Source organism: Triturus cristatus, chromosome 4_1, assembly GCF_964204655.1.
Source record: "Triturus cristatus chromosome 4_1, aTriCri1.1, whole genome shotgun sequence".
NCBI lineage: Eukaryota > Metazoa > Chordata > Amphibia > Caudata > Salamandridae > Triturus > Triturus cristatus.
In genome coordinates this window covers 230,553,175-230,573,150 of record NC_140585.1, presented here as the reverse complement: position 1 = coordinate 230,573,150, position 19,976 = coordinate 230,553,175, and the positions used below count along the sequence as shown (strand labels likewise).

Here is a 19,976-nt window from a genome sequence, read left to right as displayed (position 1 = left end):
TACTCAAACAGTAATAGTCAAACCACAATACAAGAAAAATACCAAACCAATTTAGAAAATTGGAGAATATTTAATTAATAAAAGGCCATAAAACGACAAGAACCCTATAAGTAGAAGCGGAGTTATGATTTTTTTAATAGTTTTATTATAAAGTCGCACCAAAAAGCATTAAACACCAACCTTGGTCATCTGCTTGCACTTTCCCTTTACATAGGCGCAAGTAAAGGTCGGCCCCGATGGACTGCAGGTCGAATACAGAAACCAGGTTCAACGCACTCGGAAGTTTTGCCTTTGGACTAAGTCTCAGAAATGGAAGTAAGATATCCTCAGCAGGGCAAGACAGCAGGCTGTGTTCAAAGCGGGTTTCACGTTGTCTTTGGACCAGTGGCAACGCACGCTGGTCGGATTGGCCTGGCAGGTTGGTCCCAGTACCGCCACCCCCTGTACCCTGGGCAAAAGTTGGCAAAAACTTTTAAAGACCCAGTATGTGGTTGTAGGTGTACCATGTGACACCAGGGAAGGATTCAGGAACTTTAGAACAGCAACTGGGGTCATGACGCACTTTAGCAGAGGCTAACAGCAGGGTCCAAGGAACGTCAAGTTGGAATGGCTCAGCTTGCAAATGCAGGCAAAGGTCTCTTAAATCTTACTGTGTCCCTGTTGTCCAAACAGGAGGTCAGCCCTATAACCTGTTTAACCCATGTATTTGTCCTTAGTACAAGAGGGAGAGCAGATCAGGTCTTCAAGGCTCTTCTCAGCTCAAAGACACACACAGGTCTAAAACGTGTTCTGAGGAGGGTACTGAGGATGCCACATTTATATCCAGTGCCAGCCTGTGGGTTGGGAAACCTACTAATAGGGTAAAAGTTCCAATGGTGATACTACTCAGTTTTGCAGCACTTCTTGTGGGTTTTAGTACAGTCAACCCCACAGTTCCCCTCTCTGTCCCAAATGAACATTGCAGAACCATTTTATCCTTTGCAGAACTCCTGTGCCCACCCTAGAAATATGTCCATGGAAATTAGCAACTCCTCCTCTGTGGCCACTCAAAGCTGGTACTGGTGGTAGCTCCTCATCTGCTAGGCCTGGTGCCTGACTGACTTGGGGGGGGTACAACGAAATATGGCAGGTCCAGGTGTTAGCTACATCTGCCTGTGACAGGGTAGGCCTCCTTGAAGTTAAGTCCCTGTGCACAATCCAGTCGGCCAGAGAAACAAAACACCCCCCACACCCTAGGCATATGTCTCAGCTCTGGGAGAAAGTTTACACCTCATCAAGGAGGCTATTCGGCTGCTGGGTAACATTTAGTAGTTCTTGCAAATGGAGCTTCTGAGGTGATATGCAGGTTAGAGGAAACTTTTCGAAAGTACCTGTTCTACAATATTCATTACAAATCTGACTTTAACTATGTATTGGATTAGTAATACATATTTTAAAAAGTCCAAGATTGAATTCTGTAGCTGATTCGTAAGGACAGATTGTCATATTAAATTTAATATTGTATCCTAATGATTTCCTATGGCACAGCTAACACTGCTATATTGAAAATAGCCTTTATGGTATTTTAACTCTAAGGGCATGTTTAACATTAAACTATTACAAATCCACCTCTCACATATCATGCATCTTGCCATAATGGGTATTGATGGCTACCTATGGAAGACTTATTATTTAAATGGAGGGGTTAGGATTGCCAAAAAGAGTTTATTTTGGCAGGTTGAATTTCTAGTTTAAACCTGCATGGCCCGGCTATTGATGGCAGGCCTGAAATCATGGTTACCTTTCGAATATAGTGGATGGCGCAATGACTGATGTAGTGCACTAGTGACCTTTAATGTACCAGAACTGGGTACACTTTGAGTACCATATACTAGGGACTTAAAGGTTAGTTAAATGTGTCAATTAGCGGTATGCCAGTTTCATCATGTTGAAGGGGTGAGGAGAGGAACTTTACTTGTGGTTAGGAGGGGTAAAGTACACAGAGTTCTACAGCCGGCAAAAGCACTCAGGGCAAATATCTGGGGGTCCACCATGCAAAAGATGGTCGTTTTCAACAGCTGACATCTGCTGACCTCTCTGGGTGGCACCTCCTTTGTTATACCTGATGTGGGCCAATCACCACTCCAAGGGACCTTGTGTGGGTGCAGGACCATGGGACTGTGTGCTGAGGTTTTTTGCATGATAGCCAGATCAGTGGAGGAGAGACATGAAGAAACACTTGGGAAGACGCAGTGGACAACTGTAACCTGGCGCTATTTTGTGTGCCTATGTTTCTATATTTATTGTCTATGGCATTTAATCCATTTGGTTACATTAGGTTAGCTGAAAGTATCATGACTGCCTTTTAATTTCTCTGTATTGTTCCTTTTGGTTTCTGTCTTCTTTTAGTAATTAATACAATGTGATCACCGATTGGTGCATCACAACCCTTGCATTTTCTTTTTGCCGAAGGAATCAGCACCCCTTTCCTTGGAAATGTTTGTCCCTTTGATTTTGTTACCTTTTTTCTTACTTAGTTTTAGCACTGCTGGTTCCTGTTGACAACCAGTTAGTCTTTTTTTCATGGTTTGTTCTTGGAAAGTATCCTGCAGTAATTGGTAATCCCCCTGCTCCATTGTTGAATCTCTCCATTAGTGATTTTTCACCTTGACGACCTCAACTCCACCACCCTCCTGGACAACCTCGCCAACATTGGACTGAAACAGCTTCTCACCACGCAAACCCACAAGACAGGACTCACCCTCGACCCCATCTTCGCAGCAGGAAACAACACTCACTTCAGCCACACCACCCAACCCTCATGGACGGACCACCACTGCGTATACTTCCACGTTGGCAAACCCACACCGCCCAAACCCGCACCAAGCCCTCCTCGTAGGAACTGAAGCAAAGTCACTGAGGAGCAGCTCAACTCCACCCTCAACCATACCGCCCTCACCACCTCGACCAACGCCAACCTCGCAGCCAACGAACTCCACAGATGGATCTCCGACTGCGCAGACAAGCTTGCACCCCTACGCTGACCCGATAGACAGCGTGCCAGGAAAGCCCCCTGGTTTACCGCCAACCTCAAAGAATCCAGACACACCTGCAGACGCCTCAAGAAAACCTGGAGAAACAGCAAAACGCCTGAAGACTGCACCACCTACAAGAACGCCATGACAGAATACCACCAACGCATCAGATCAACCAAAAGGGCCTTCATGCAAAAGAAGATCTTTGCCAAATCCAGCAACTCGAAGGAACTCTTCAACGTCACCCACAAGTTCACCAAGCCTGCCAGAGAACCCAAGGACATCACCCCTTCCCAGGACCTCTGTAACAAGCTCGGTTCCTACTTCCATCTGAAAATCAAGAGCCTGTATGACAACTTCAACGACCAGACACCTGACTCCAAAACCATTTCCCTCTCCAGCAACGCCAGCGAGCCTACCATATCCTCCTGGTCCCCGGTCACCCCCGAAGACACCAGTTTGATCATTAAAGGCATCCACTCAGGGGCCCGCATGGACCCCTGCCCACCGCATATCTTCACAGAGCCGCCACCGCCCCAGAACTAAGACGCACCTTCAACGCCACCTTCAAGACCGGCATCTTTCCTGACGACTGGAAACGCGTAGAAGTCAGACCCCTGCTCAAGAAGCCCTCAGCCGATCCCACAGAGCTCAAGAACTACCCCATCTTCCTCCTCCCATTCGCGGCCAAAGCCACAGAGAAGACTGTCAATGCACAACTGACAAAATTCATCGAAGAAAACTCCATCCTCGACCCCTCCCAATCTGCATTCCGCAGCAACGATAGCACCGAGACCGCTCTACTCGCTGCCACAAATGACATCCGCACCCTCCTCGACCAAGGAGACACCGCGGCCCTGATCCTACACGACCTCTCGGCAGCTTTCGCCACTGTCTCCCACCGCACACTCACCGCCAGACTCCACGATGCCGACATACAAGGAACAGTCCTCGAATGGATCCACTCATTCCTCAATGGCAGAACCCAAAGAATCGGACTACTGCCTTTCCTCTCCAAACCCACGGAAATCAACTGTGGAATACCTCATGGATCAGTACTCAGCCCCATGCTCTTCAATATATACATGGCCCCCCTCGCCACCATCGTCAGACAGCACAGACTCAGCATAGTATCCGACGACACCCAATTTATCCTCTCCCTCACCAAGGACCCCACCACTACCAGACTCAACTTCCAGGAAGGAATGAAGGACATCGCATCCTGGATGAGCAACAGCTGCCTGAAACTCAACTCGGAGAAGACTGAGGTCCTCATCCTCGGACCCACCCCCTCTGCATGGTACAACACCTGGTGGCCCACCACCATCGGCAGCCATCCCACCACCACAGACCACACCCAGAACCTCGGCATCGTACTTGATTCCTCCTTCTCCATGACCCGACATGTCAACTCCATCGCTCCCAGCTATTTCAACACCCTTCACATCCTCCAAAAGACCTTCAGATTGATCCCCCCCGAATCAAGGAAGACCGTCACCCACACACTAATAGCCAGCAGACTCGACTATGGAGATGCCCTCTATGCCGGAATCAACAAGTCTCTGCCCAGCAAGCTCCAGACCATACAGAACAATGCAGCCAGACTCGTACTCCGCATCCCTCGACACGAAGACATCACACAACACCTGCCAAACCTCTATTGGTTCCCTGTTGAGAAGAGAGTCACCTTCAAGATACTCACCCACGTCTACAAATGCCTTCACAACACCAGACTCCAATACCTCAACAAAAGAATCTCCTTCCACCTACCCATAAGAAACCTGCGTTCCTCCAACCTCACCCTCGCCGAAACCCCTCTGCGTCCGCAGAGCCAGAACAGATGGAAGAGCCTCCTCCTACATCGCGGCCAAGACCTGGAACGAGCTCCCGATCAACATCAGACGCGCCCCCTCCCTGAACATTTTCAAGAAGACACTCAAGACCTGACTATTCAACTGAACTGAGCTGCTACAACCCCCTCCCCCCCAGCGCCTTGAGACCCTCACGGGTGAGTAGTGTGCTTACAATTCCCTGATTGATTCATTCATTTAGGTTTTCCTGTGCCACTGACTTTTTATTCTTTATTTTGGGAACTTTATTGGGAGTGAATTTCCAGGTTATATTGATACATATTTTTCTCGAATATTACAGGATTTATTTTAGAGAGTATGTTGCTACAACAGTAATTAGGATGGAAGGGGAATAACCATAGATACCCCTTATGTCCTTTGGTCGTCTGTTAGAGGGTGCACATATGTATGTGTTCCTCTTTATTAAGATTCAGAGACAGACTCTAATATAATATTGACCAGTTCAAGTCTTTGTCATTGTGGTTTTTCTTAAAAAACTGTGCTGTCAGTTTAGTTGATACTTTTCATCATCTAATGGTGCTTCTGTGTTCACTTACATGGATTTTGGTGTTTCTTGTTGATTCCTATTTAGCGAAGGCCACATGGACAGGTAATTATATATACAACATTATTGCTATTACAATTCGTGTGTATCCTCTGTTTCCAGGGGTGAGAAGACCAAGGTCGAATGTTTTCGATTGCGTTGTAAGAGGGCACACCAAGCAGTTCCCACAAGGGAAATGTCCTGTAACTGGAGGGAGATCCCAAAGCGTGGTTTGGCGTTCAGAATTTCTCTGCCAAGTTTTGCTGGGTACCAGTCTATCTCTTATGCTTCTATTCCTTTTAAATGAGAAGAGCGATTAGTCAAAGTTCAGTTGATTGAAGGTGAGGATACGCCAGTGATTATGAACAATCCTTTTGGAAGATGAGCTGTAAGTGCTCACAAATATGAGGTATTGGTTATCCTGTTTAATGTTTGTTTCCAGAAGGACATCTCCAGGAAAGGTATGTGCTCTCTTCTGTGCTTTGGCAAAAATCCTTTCTGGGTATTTTCTTTCTTTCAGTTTCATAGACAGTTTTTGGCTTCATTCTTGTAATCTTGAAGATTGGAACAATTCATCTGATACGTAAAAACTGGCCCACTGGTAAATTCTCTCTAAGATGACGGGGTGGACACTTTTGAAGTGTAACAAACTGTTACGATCAGTAGGCTTAGTGTACAGTGAACTGCTAAGCTTTACATCTTTCGCCGTGATGTTTACATGTAGACAGGATACCAGGGTTCTGTTGGTTGTCATAGTAAAGCTCAGGAATGGATTTCTTTCATTCAGCCAACCATTGAAATGTTCAGTGGTGGTATATCATCCCCATACCAGATGACCAGGATGTCGTCTATGTATCGCCACCACAGGCGTATCTGATCACTGAATGGATTGTTGGTCCAGATGTTCTCTTCTTCAAAGCAATTCATGCAGAGGCAGGCAATATTTGGAGCAAACATGATCCCCATGTTAGTGCCATGGCTTTGAGAATAGATCCAATCTTCAAAGGCTAAGAAATTTTCAGTCAATGCCTATCCTGCCAATTTAATTATCCATTGAATTGGGGCAGCCCAAGTCCATTCCTCTTCTTGCATTAGGTTGCTAATCATCCATAGGCACACATCCCGTGGGATACTCAAATAGAGCGCTTCAACATCAAGCCATATAAAAGTTTCAGTGGTGGGGTCATATTCTTTCTCTTTGAGCAGGTTCAGCAGATGTTTTGTGTCCTTAAAGTAGGACCTTGTATGTGTTACGAGGGGTCTCAAGAACCAGTACATGTATTGCGAAAGAGGTTTGAGCACAGAAACTATGCCCAACACTATAGGTCTGCCTGGTGGGGGTATCCTACCCTTGTGAATCGTTGGTAATGTATAAAACATGGGCATCCTAGTAGCGATGAGGAAGTCTTGTACATTTCTAGTGATCCACCCATTGTCCATGGCCTCTCCTACTGGTTGTTTGATTGTTTCCTATAGACGGCTCGTTGAATACCGATCACATCACCCACATGACTGACATTGCTCAATTGTGGTGTAGGAATCAGTCCCTGTACACAGTAAACATCAAAGTATGGCAGAGATCCGTATTGTGTAGCTGTCAAACTCTTCTCTAAAATTTGCAGTCAGTTCATAGCTCAAATAGAATGCTCGTGGGAAAGCAGCTCCCCAGACAAACACAAAGAAAGCTGGGCTATCCAGTGACAATTCAGAAAGCGTAGCTTACAAATGACATTGAGGGACGCTTGATGTGTGCCAGGCCAGGGAAGCTTTGTAAATGTTGCCACCTGAGATACCATTTACTAGACCTTAAAGGAAGTGAGCAGCTTTGTGTTTACTAGCTTTCATCACACAGGCAAACTTGGCAAAATGAATGAGCGTTAAAGTTCAAGGAGATCTTTTTATTTCTCTTCTTTGGCAAGTACATGGAGGCACTAAGAAATAAGACAAAATCTAATCCGTAATAGTAATAATGATTTGGAACGTTTACTGGTAGACAACTGGGCTAATGGCCAAGTGTTTTATGAGCCTGTGTCAACATCAAAGAGCACACACGTACTGAAAAATTAGCCTGGTGCTAGTTGTGATCCATGTGATGCACTCCTAAAATAACCTTTATTCTATTCTTTCTCTTTTATATTATGTTCACTCATGTAAGAAATTGGGTAATTGGTTGAGGGAGTTGGAAGCCCCACTCAGGAAACAACCAAAATCCTTGTCAGGGTGAAACACAAAAGACACCAAACTAACCTGTACTTAACCCTCTGGTAGATTGGCACAAAGCAGTCAGGCTTAACTTAGAGGCAATGTGTAAAGTATTTATGCAGCACACAAACAGTAACAAAAGGCAAACATAGCCCAAGAAAAATCCAAAACAATTTAGAAAAATAGATTACATTTTAATTAATAAAATTATACCAGCACAACAAAACTTCAATCAGTAGAACCGAAGATATTACAATACATCCTTTTTAGTGGAAAAAGCCCTAAAATCAAAAAGCGCCACTTGCGGTAATCTATTCACGGTAGACAAGTCACAAGTTCAGGCCAACCTCAATGGAGTGTGGGTCAGATACAGGGGCCAGGTTAGCTCCACTGAAAATGTATTTTCTGAATTCGGCATAAGGAGTTCCGTTAATGTTGGAGGAGGCCACAAGGAGTAAGCTGAGCATCATGGACAGCTGTTCCTGTAGCAAGTAGAGCAGCGCAGGCATCGCAGTTGTCCGTTCCTGTAGCGCAAAGAGCCATTCAACCATCGCAGATAGTTGATGCTCTAGCTTCGTGTAGCCAGTTGCAACAGCCTGTTATTACTGTAGCATGAACAGCAGGTTTGTAGTACATATTGTACCCCGGGGGCGCAACAGGTGTTTGCACCCGCTTTGCCTGCCCCAGGGCACTTTGGTACTACAGAAGGGGCCGCAGACAGTTGTGCGGCCCCTTCTGTAATACCAATAGCGCTGGTGCACGTAAAGCACTAACGCTGTCTTCAATTAGGCGTTGCCTCATTTGCATGGGGTGTGCCCCATGCAAATGAGGGATTCCCTTTGCCTCTGCGCCTACAGACGTGAGCGCAGAGGCAAAGAAGCCCTCAGGAGGCGCACTGATATTGTGCCACCTGATAGGTGACCGGCACTCCTGGGAGCAGCCCTCTGTAGAAGGTAAAGGGGGTCAGAGACTGCACCTGCCTGCAAGGGGATCTCTCTTCCCCTTCAGAAGTGCAGGCGGGTTGCCACCTGCACAGTGAAACACGGAGCGCTTCAAAGCAGCGCTCCGTATTTCACGTGAATGCGCTGCCCCCTGGGCAGCACGAGTTTGCGGCTGCCCCCAGGGCAGCACATTCACCATAATGCGGCGCACTTTCCTTCATTGTGCCAGGCGCACCTTTTAGAATGTGTGCCCGGCGCAAAGTAGGAAAGTGCGCAGCATATTTAATGCACCCCAGAACTTCATGATAGGGGTAGTCACAGACACAAATCGTCCCGTTCATGGTTACAAGGAGCCCAAACTACAGGAATTTGGTGCTGTGCTGCAGGTATCCATTGAAGAGCCAGGTCTTGCGTCCCCCCCTGAAGTGGTTCCGTGAAAGTGAAGTGCGGAGTTGAACGGTGAGGGTGTTCCAGGGTTTGGCGGCGTGGTGGGAGAAGGAGCATTTTCTGGAGTGGCTGCGGCAAATATGTGGTGTCTGAGTGAGGGCGAGGTGTGCAGAGAAGAGGTTTCTGTATGGTGGGTGGAAGATCTGGCAGTGGTTCATATTATTAGGTCCTTAGGCTTGGAGGGTCTTGTAGGCATGAGTCAGAAGCTTGAGCTGGCATCTCTTCTGGACGGGAAGCCAGTGGAGGTCCTCTAGGTGCTGGGTGATGTGTGCCCTCTTGGGCAGGCAAAGGGTCAGTCTGGCTGCTGCATTTGGGGTTGTCTGGAATCTTTGTGCTCGTAGAGGTGCCGGCATAGAGTCTGTTTCTGTAGTCGAGCCAGCTGGTGATGAGGGCCTGCATCACAGTTTTTCTTGTGCTAATGGGAAGCCATCTGAATATTTTGCAGAGCTAACAGATCATGTGGAAGCAGGCTAAGGTAGCGGCTTTGCCCTGATGTTTCATAGAGAGTTTGCTGTCTAGTATGATGCCAAGGTTGTGGGTGTGTTCTTTCAGTGTGGAGTTTGGTCTGAGCTGCGCTGAACACCAGGAGTCGTTCCAAAGGGCGGTGTACCTGCTGTAGATCATAACTTCCATTATGTCCGTCTTGAGTTTCTGGCAGCTGTCTTTCATCCATGTCGTTCATGCAGTGGTGGAAGTTGATCTTCGTCAAGGTGGGGTTCGCTGAGAGTGAGAGGACAAGTTGAGCATCATCGGGGTAGGAGATGATGTTGATGTTTTGCGATTTGAGGATGTCTGCAAGTGGTGTCATATAGATGTAGAGGGGAAGACTGAAGGATGAGCTTTGGGGTACACCGCAGATGGTGTGCTTGAGTTGCGAGGTGAAGGGAGGGAGGCAGACTCTCTAGGTGCATCCTGTGAGGAAGGATTTCATCCATCTGCGAGCATCATCTGTCATTTCAATCTGGCGTAGTCGATCAGTGAGTGTGTTGAGGGAGATAGTGTTGAAAGCTGCAGAGAGATCTAGGAGGATGATTCACCTCTGTCAAGTAGGGCTTTGATGTCATCTTATGCTGCGATCAGGGCTGTCTCGGTGCTGTGGTTGACTCTGAAACCCAGTTAGGATGGTTCCAGCAGTTTGTTTCTTTCCAAATAATTGGGGAGTAGGAGGTTGAGGGCCTTCTCCAGGACTTTGGCAGGGAACGGGAGGAGGGAGATGGGACGGTAGTTCTGGAGCTCTCTGGGTCTGCTGAAGGTTTCTTTAGGAGGGGTCTAACCTCCACATGTTTCCATGTGTCAGGAAAGGTGGCTGCAGTTATGGGGGCGTTGAGGATGGGGGTGAGAAGGTGGCTGATCTCGTTGCTTCTGAAGTTGACGAGACGATGGGGGCATGGGTTGGTGGGTGCTCTTGAGTGGATGGAGTTCATCAGGGTGGTAGTTGTTGGTGGCTAAGTTGTTCCTATACGGTGAGTTGGTGGTTGGTAGTTGTGGTTGATGGGTTGCAGAAGAGGTCAGAGGGTTGGGATCAAAGTTTCTGTAGATGGTTACTATCTTGTTGTGGAAGTGGTCGGGGAGGGAGTCGCAGAGTTCTTATGAGGAAGGGATCGAGTTTTCTGAGGCTGACGGGCAGGTGAACTCTGTGAAGATGGTGAAAGAGTTCCTTGGTTTGGTTGGCGATGGTTTCAATCTGGCGTGTAAGGGCCTCCCTTTTTGCGGCTTTGAGCTTGCGGTGGTAGTTGTTGAGGGTTGATTTGTAGGCAGCTCAGCTGGCATCGTTACTGCTGAATGCCATCTTCTTTCCAGTTGTTTACACATGCTTTTTGATGAGCTGAGTTGTGGCATGTACCAGCTGGCTGGCTTGGTGCATACGTACTTGTATGATTAATTGTCTTTGCATGATATGTGTATGATGTAAAGCGCTCTGATACTTTACATTAAGATGAGTAGCACTGTAAAGAAGGTGGCTGTAAGTGAGTGGCTATGGAGAGATTAGGGGCACCGTTGGACGGTAATAGTAATGGAATCTATTGAGGTCATTGAGGGTGCACCAACAAGGATTGGCCCACCTGGCACCACCAGCACTAAAGCTGGCCCTGCCAGAAAGTATACCCACCGCTCTGTACCTTGTCCTTTGGTTGATCAACATGCAACATGTCAGTCTCACTTGTTCCATCTTTGTCGATTGATGTTTTAGGTCCCTAAAAGTCAAGCTAAGGAGGGTGTTAAGGTGGCTATAGAGGTTGGCTACCGCCACATTGACGCAGCCTTTCTGTATCAAAATGAAGTAGAAGTTGGTGAAGCTATTCGGGAGAAAATTGCAGATGGCACAGTGAAGAGAGAAGAGATATTCTACACTGGAAAGGTAAATACATCATTCACCAGCGTCTTAACTGGAAATATTTGTGTGTCTTGTCAACCAATCAATTGTACAAGAATCTAATGATTTCCTCTAGTTGTCAAAATCTGTGTTAGAATGAGAGCATTGTTAACAACCAACAAGAGGTACTCGGTATGCCAATACTGGACCATGTTCAATCAACTGAGATATAAAGAACAAGGCTCATAATTGACTCTTTCAAAAAAAGTAATTAACAATGTTTGGTGGAAGTGAAGAGTCATCCACAGCATCTAAAAAGATACAAAAGCATGGTCAGAGAAATGTAATCAATACCTGTAAGCATGTATCATTCTAGACGTTATTTATTCACATGTTAATGATCTTGAAATGCTGAACAAGAAGTGATCACAAAGTGCAACAAAAGTACTAATGTGACAAGTGCATATACAAATGGAAACAAAAGACTCTGCACTCTGGACAATTCCAGGGCGCAAGTAGGGTCATGTGAGTTTAATTGTATTAGTGTCAACAGAGTTTCGACCTGTGAAACAAGTCCTGAGGTCATCATCGGGACAGTGAATAATTTAGGGGAACACTCAACCAGCAATTCAGAGAGGACGGTGTATGAGTCACTCACGACTGTGGTATGGATGATCATCAATTAGGAATGCACATAGGATAGGAACTTACAGTAGTCCGAGGGGGATCCAAATGAAGAATTACTTGGAATAACCAGAAAATGCAAGGGACCAAAAGCATTAATTATGCCGGGGGAATAAATGTATAGGGAGGACATTTAGCCACGCAATTCCTTGTACTTACCCCAACAATGGAATTATCTTAAAGCTGGAAAGAAAGGTGGAGCTATAATGAGAGCAAAAGAACACTATATATTAATATATGTACTAAGCTGAAATTGCAGGTGCTCCACATACGATATACGCAAACGTACACAGTATAGACTGGGTCCAGGGCCAAATGAGATTCATAATGGTTATTTGGACCCGTCTGAATTAAAAACGTCTGTATTATGGCACCAGGAAATGAGGACTTGCTTGTCATTTGTAGAGTCACTCTAGAGAGAAACAAGCTTATGGGGATGACAATACAACCCTCCTGCTTCTGGGCAAAACTGGAGAGATGGGGTTGGGGGGCTCAGTAATGGACCACACCCAGTGTGTGAGGAATATCGGTGTTACAGAGGTGAAGCCAATAATTTAATATTCTCTTAGTAGACTAAATTTACTGAACCATTCAAGGAGCACAAATTGAGTAGAGTAAACAACTTGGTAGCTATTGTGACAAACATTCAATCAATCAATCGATCAATCAAGTTGTATTTGTAGAGCGCAGCTTACCACCCGTGAGGGTATCCAGGTGCTGAGGTGCTGGGTTAGTCGAAGAGCCAGGTCTTGAGCTTCTTCCTGAAGTCCGTCGGTTATGGAGATGTTCAGAGGGGGAGGGCGTTCCATGACTTGGCGGCGAGGTGGGAGAAGGAACGACCTCCGCTGTGACTACCGGTTCCGGACAGAAGAATTTACTTGTCGGGTGAAATGCCTGAGCCTGTCATGGCGGCCTGAAGTTACTGTGGGAGGACGCTGAGGATTGGGCGCCAATGCTGACATTCGTCCACGTGCCATGAGAGCTGCCCGTTGGGAGCCGCACCCGTGAGCTGTGCATTGCAGAGAGAGAGTGAAGAAGACTGTTAGAAGAGGTGAGGGGCTCACAGAGTGGAACGGTGTGGGAGTATGGCTGGGTAGCAAACTGGTGGTGTGAGATGGGAGAGGCTGCCTGGATACCCGATCGCTTACTCCTCACTCATTGAACACTACTAATACCAATAATCTGTTATTACAGAGCCGAAATCCGAAGGTCTTTTACATTCATTTTCATAATAAAAACTATGTATTACCCAATTGAAATTGATACTCCAGCTTGGCAAGGAACCAGGATGGATGAATGGTGAAGTTGAGGTTGTCGGGGCTCAAACCTGCGACTTGAAGGTCACACGGAGATTCAACAGCAATCGCTGAAGTTGCACATTCATGTTGCCGGCTCTGTAGTGCAGGGTTTAAGCATGAGACAGTGCAGGCACTGCAGCACTGGCGGAACCAGACAGGAAGAGACTGCTGAGAGGTGATAACTGCACAGGGTGGGTCAACTGACCCCATGTCACCAGGGTGGCTTTCAGCCGGTCATGGCTCCTGCAGTGGTCGAAGTGGGGAAAAAAAAGTAGGAGAGCTGTGGGCGGAGCTTCAGGGGGCAGGAATAATCTGAGGATTGGGTCAGTGGGCGGAGTCAGAGGTGTGGCTAGAAAGAGCAAAACATCCCCATTTTTACTATGTTTGGCATTTCACTGATGAGTTACAGCTTGTAACGTTATTCAATGCAACCAATAGATACATGTTTATCCAAGTGCACTGGTGCCATTTCGTCAGCCTAGCGCCAATGCAGGCAGCCTTGCACCATGGTGCAAGGGTGCCTCCGTTGCATGCAGTATTGTTTTTGTGCAGAAAGGCGCACCTTCCTGCACGGAAACAATCCTGAGAGGCTTTTTCCTCTTTCTATGTGTGCTGTACATATAGATTAAGGAAAAACAGGGAGCAATAAAGATATTTTTCCTTGTTGTGCCTCCCTTGGGAAGGCGTAAGATTTTGATGCAGACCCAGGTTTACAAGTCATTGCGTATAAAAATACGGGAGAGTTGAGTGGGAACACCCACTGCAACGACTCCCTTGTGCAGAGTAAGGCAAAGCAGCAATTTGCTCTGTGTTGCATTACTCCATATTTATGAAACCATTCAAAGTCAAACAAAGTGGCTTTGCGTGGCTTCATAAATATGACTTGCAGATTTGTGTTGTGCATTTACCACTTTCCGTGGTGCAAGCATGACGCAAGGCCCTCCTAAATATGCCCCTCAGTTTGGTGTGACCAAATCCCGCATTGCACTACTACTGCTGGAACAAGGCCAATGATGCACTAATGGGTGAGACGGACTGGCCTAAAGGGTCCTGTGACCTCAGTGACAAAGTCTCTTCTGTTCTTGGGTGTGCTGCTTTGTAGGCCTGCCTGGAAGACTGGAGGTGAACTTCAGTATGGATTGTGGTGGACAGGGCTTCAAGGTTAACCCACACTGGCCTCCGGTAGTGACCACCTGCTGTTACTAAGAGACCAGGGCTTCTGTGGTCTAGCGGGGGAATGTGCTCCCTCAGGAGAGTGGTCTAGTGGACTGTTCATGAAACCTGATTCCCCAGCCAGATTTGGTAGCTCTGGCCATAGTGCCACATCGTCTCCCCCCAAGCACCTTTCTACCCCACTGAGAGACACTTGCACTGCCTTCAGCTACAACCCAATTGTGCCCCTTTATAAACACCTTGATGTGTGTCAATTCAAATTATGCACTGCTTGAAAAAAAGTAACAACATCCTGGAAAAAGCAAACACTCATAGGTAATGCAAGATTATGTAAAGCATGCAAAATATAAGAAGGAACAACATGGTTACCTAAGCTTTTACACTCCTTGTTTGGAAATCAATTAGTGTTTTTTGCCTCAAACATTGAGGACATGAAAACAGTGCTCCTCGTGTACACAGGTGTGCCTTTGGTGTACTCGTGGACAGCAAGGAACGGGAAAAGCAGGGCTCAGAAGATTAAGAGCCATATGTATCAAGCTTTTTTACTGTTTGCAAACGGGCAGATTCTCAGAATTAGCCCGTTTGCAAATTGGAAAAAGCCTTTTGGGATGTATCATCCCAAAAGGCCATCGCAAAACAGATAATTGCAAAATTTGCGATTCTCTATTTTGCGAATGCAATTAAGGAATCGCATGCGATTCCTTAAATGCAATTCTGGAAGCACCAGAAATTTGCTATTTGGCCTTAAGGAACTGCAAATTACCACCAACTTCAAGTTGGTGGTAACTTGCGATTTTCTTTAAAAAAGCATTTTTTTGATTTTTTAAAAATGCCATATGTCTCAGTTTTTGTGGGCGGGTGGAATGGCTAGAGTGGCCCTGCGTACGTGTTTTCGGTCCACGTATTGTGGGGCTTTGGCAACCTCTGATCCTGTACTATTATGTGGCCTCCCACCTATTAGTCCTTAATGAGTGGTGGGATGGGGATAGGGCGGATCCAGCCTACGCGGTCGAGAGATGCTGTATGAGGGACCACACCCTACATACTATACTTTATTCGGCGTCGTTACGCAGCTCCTTGCCCCCGGCTACGAAACTTGTCTTTCAAATCTGGCGACAGGCGCTGCGGAGGACCGGGTGGTGGAACAGGCTAACTCAGGAGACTTCCCTTTGGCACAATGGGCGACTGCCGCAACTGGCTACATTGTCAGGTTTTCGAGGCTGGGACCATATCGGCATTTCTACACTTGGGGATGTCATGCGGGGCTCGGTTCTGAAGTCCTTTCAGGATTTCCAAAAGGACTTTCAAATGCCTAAAACCCAATTCTTCAGATACCTACAGTTCCGACATGCTATCACCCCATATATCGAGGGGCTGGGGTCCTTGGCCGAGTTTAGTCCCATAGAGGCTAAGGTATTTATGGGGGACCTCCACGACCGCAAAATCTCAAAGATCTACCAGTCATTGGTCACGTATTGCTCCCCTACACTACAGACACTTAGAGAGGTCTGGGAGGAGGACATAGGCCCGCTGGAGGAAGAAGACTGGGTGGAGGTCCTGGCCTCCCCACGGGGGGGCATCCATAGCAGTGAGCCTTCGCCTTATCCAGTTTAACTATCTCCATTGGGTCTATTTTACGAGGGTCAGGCTCTGGAGGGCGGGATTGGTGGCCTTCCCGGTGTGTCTCCGATGCCAACACAAGGAGGGCAATCTACTGCATACTATCTGGCACTGCACTGCCTAGCACAATTTTGGCGGGGAGTTTTGTCGTGCCTCTCTGAGGTGCTGGGATGGGACCTCCCCAAAGCTGGTCCTACTACATGTGATGGACGACATAGGAGGTAACATATACAAGCGCCTTCTTATGCTACTGGGGTTCGCCTTGGCAAAGAGGGACATCGCTAAAGCGTGGAAGGCTCCGAGGGCGCCCTGGGTATCAGTTTGGAAAACTGGCATGGATTTTTGTATGGGGCTAGAAATCCTTATCTTTGCGGCCAGGGGGTGCCCGCTTAAGCATTATAACATTTGGCGGCGATGGGCAGAGTATCGAGGCCTGGAGTTAGAACCCGTTTCAGTAGCCAGGCCCACAGACTTGGCTCCCCTCCCGGTATAGGGGATATGTAATATTGCTTGGTGGATGTGGGGTACAGTATCTGGACAGATGGGAATGTTTCCTCTGGTGCTGCTTTTGGGTAGGCGTGGGTGCGATTGGGGGAGGGGGTTTAGGGGGTTTGCTTCTCTTTATTTACTATTGCAACTGTATTGTTCTCAATTTGTCCTATTTTGTTCCAGAAAGTGTCAAAGTCCTTTCTGTATACATCTTCTTTGCAAGAGTGGCTGGATGGCAGTGCTCTGCAATATCTTTGTTATTTGACAAATAAAATCTGTTTAAAAAAAAAAAAATAGTGCCATATGTCGCACATACATGCCCTAAGGGCATGTATGTGCGCAAAATGTGCACACATGCATATTTCAGGGGTGCAACAGGGTGTCCTTTTGGCACCCTTGCAAACCTGAAATTGCATTCTCAATGTGCGATTCTCTAATTGGTAATCGCAAATTGAGAATTTGAGGAATGAATGGGAAGGTATTCCTTATTTTTAGCAAATCCTACATACATTGCATTTTGCGATTCTCTAATTGCAATTAGCTAAAAATCGCAATTAGAGAATCGCAGAACTCTTTTTTGATACATAAGGCGCCTGGGGATTCTTCAGGAAAATCTGATCTAACTCACAGAAACCCACAAGGGCTCCTCCACATTCATGTCAGCCAGCTAGCTGCTCAAACATCGACATTGTGTATTTAAGTGTCCTGCTAAGGATACCTTTTGAACTGTCTGGCTTGCTAACTCTCCTACCCACAAAAACTTGAGAGAGCTCTTGAGAGTAATAGGCAAAATTATATTTTCATTCGGGAAGTGAAGGATACATCCAACTTAATTTTTGTGGTGGCACAATAGTACATTAGTTGTGCTGTAAAGCGTCACTAAAAAAAATCACAATCCTAAGAGGTCCCAAAGGCAAGACCTATTGGCTTTGCCAATGCTTGTTTAGATCTCTCATTTGCTTAATGGGACACTTTTAATTTGGTGCCAGACAGGACCGAACTGGGAACCCAAAGCAGTCCTGGCAAATTTGTGTCCATCCCCTGCACGGTGTGATGCGAGCGAACGCAGCAAGCAAGCCTGACGACTGCAAAGGGGATACGGGAGGAAGGTGTTCTCTCCCCAAGAAAGTTTTGGAAAACAATATATACATGGTGCATTCTACAACACATTGTGTTATCTATTCCATTGTATTAGCTTTTAGAGCATAGTAAATGATGACCTTATTGTGCACCAGCATACGACAATCTTCTTGGGGCCCTTCAAGGATTCCCTCACTATCACCCTCCAACACTGCCCCTCATCTCTCCATAGCCCCTCTCTCACATGTATTTAAATTGTTTTATAGTGCCTCTCATACCAGTGAGGGACTTGGAGCACTGTACATCATGCACACATACAGAGACAATGAAACATACGTGTGTAAATCAATGTTTAGAAAATGTTTACAAGACAAAAGGTGTTAGGATTCACATGCCATCAATTCTGGTTGGCATTTTTTAAGATCTGGAGAAGCACAACCCGAGAATTCAAAACGTAACACAGTGGTTGGATTTTCTAATAAGAATGATGGCAGGTCATAGCTCAAGGTGCTTGATTTATTACGATTGTAAGTTATGCACTGCAAGTAACTAAAGGACCACTGTAACAAAAGCAGTAACCGCCGAGCTATTCCCATTAAATATAGTTCTGTGATCTGTATGGTACAGGTTCTTTGGAACAGGCATCTTAACCCTCACCGCTACAATGAATGAGTCAAAACTGTCAATAGATAATACTCCAATCTCTCCCCAACAGGAAGATTAACCACCTGAGATATAAATCTTGACTCTTTTATTGTTGCCTCAAATCTGCTGGGCTTACAAGGAATTCTGCAGTGATTTTTGTGTTTTTGAGAGTGAGAAGTGAGTCATTGTGCTGGACAGCCCTGCAGGTTTTGTTACTGTGGGTCGATTTTGCAGCCTCCACTAACAAAACCAGCCTCCCACCCCTCCAGCCTCCGTCCGATGCCCAGTACACCTTGGTGCCTGGGCTTATTTGTTTTCACAGACAGACCCTGGATGATGTCCACAAGGGCCTCTGGTGTCACATAACTGGACACCTCAGACTGCTTTAATGTTATATCCTTAGAAAAGGGTCAACAATATTTTTAGAAATACCACATCTCTGAACATAGACAGGTGAGCAGTACACGTTTTATGAAATATATTAAGGAAAACAGCTGCTAAGACAAACATTTTCCACAGTTATTTTAAAAAAAAGCACCAAGGTGTGGGCACAGTCTGCCACAAATTGCACATGAAGTCCTCTTCCTTTCCTTGTGGCATCGTCAGTCTGGGTGAGCCCGAAAATAATGGGCAGATGGGGTCAAGGGCGGGGCTGCCAAGGTGTTCTGATGTGACCATTGTAGTGGTCCCAGTGGGGGCAGGCAGGTGGCCTCCTCACTAAATGAGGTGTAAATCACTGCACAGCCTGGCTATCAAAGGTAGCCGTTTTTTCGTGCTGATTGATTTTTCTTCCAGTGCAACACTGCTCCTACAGTGTTGCTGGGCAGGCCCCTGCCCACAGATACAGAAGGGAAGGGTGAGGAAGTCCTGACAACTGCAGAGGACTTCCTCGACGTGCACCACACGGGGCTGGATTATCCTGGAATATTTTTTATGTTCGGAGCATTCCTGCCGTCCTGGGACGCATTTTTTAAATGAAGAAGTAGGGGAACGGACTTAGTTAAATTAAAAAAGTAGGGGCACCCTGTGCCCTTCCGATCCCGCCCACTTCGACCACTGCTTTCTGGTCATTAGCATTAAGGATTCCATGATTAACAGTTTAACAATTTCCACCAAAAGCGTCAACATATAGGGCTGAGAACGACTGAATGAATGCCACTCCCGTAGCAAGGGCCAGTTACTATCATGAACAAGGTGGCCATGTTTTTGGTTCCAGATCGGTGCTTCTTTGAAGCACTGGGGACTAGGGGGCTCTCTCTTGTAACACTGTTCATTTTTTTGGGCGGGCAGAGTGGAACTCCGCTGAATTTCACTGAGTTGTATTTAACTACGCCGAATTGCCCACTATGCCCACGTCTGTAAAAATCTAGGGGCATATTAACAACGGCCAGCAATATTTATCGCTGGCCGTACTTAGCGATAATTATATTATCGCAGGCTATCTCTGGTATTTATCGCCCTGGTAGCGTGTTATTAACAACGCTTTACTCCAGGGTGAGAAAAATTCCAGAGATAGCGAGGTTATCGCCCTTTTGCAGGGAACATCGCTGGTTTTCCAGCGATGTTCCCTGCAAAAGGGCGATAACCTTGCTGATACGACCCACAGGGTCGTATCAGCATAATCCACCCCCTATGTTACGGATGGCTAAGTCAGGATTTTAGCAGACGTTAGGTT

General features: G+C 46.5%; 1 protein-coding gene across 1 annotated transcript in view; it reads left to right on the top strand.

The window, feature by feature from the left end:
- LOC146854161 (estradiol 17 beta-dehydrogenase 5-like) overlaps window positions 1-19,976 on the top strand; it is a 231,623-nt gene that overhangs the window by 51,219 nt on the left and 160,428 nt on the right. Inside the window, exon 2 of the mRNA XM_085651940.1 lies at window positions 11,190-11,357. Coding sequence (XP_085508066.1) covers window positions 11,190-11,357 — 168 coding nt within the window. The remainder of the gene's footprint in view (window positions 1-11,189; window positions 11,358-19,976) is intronic.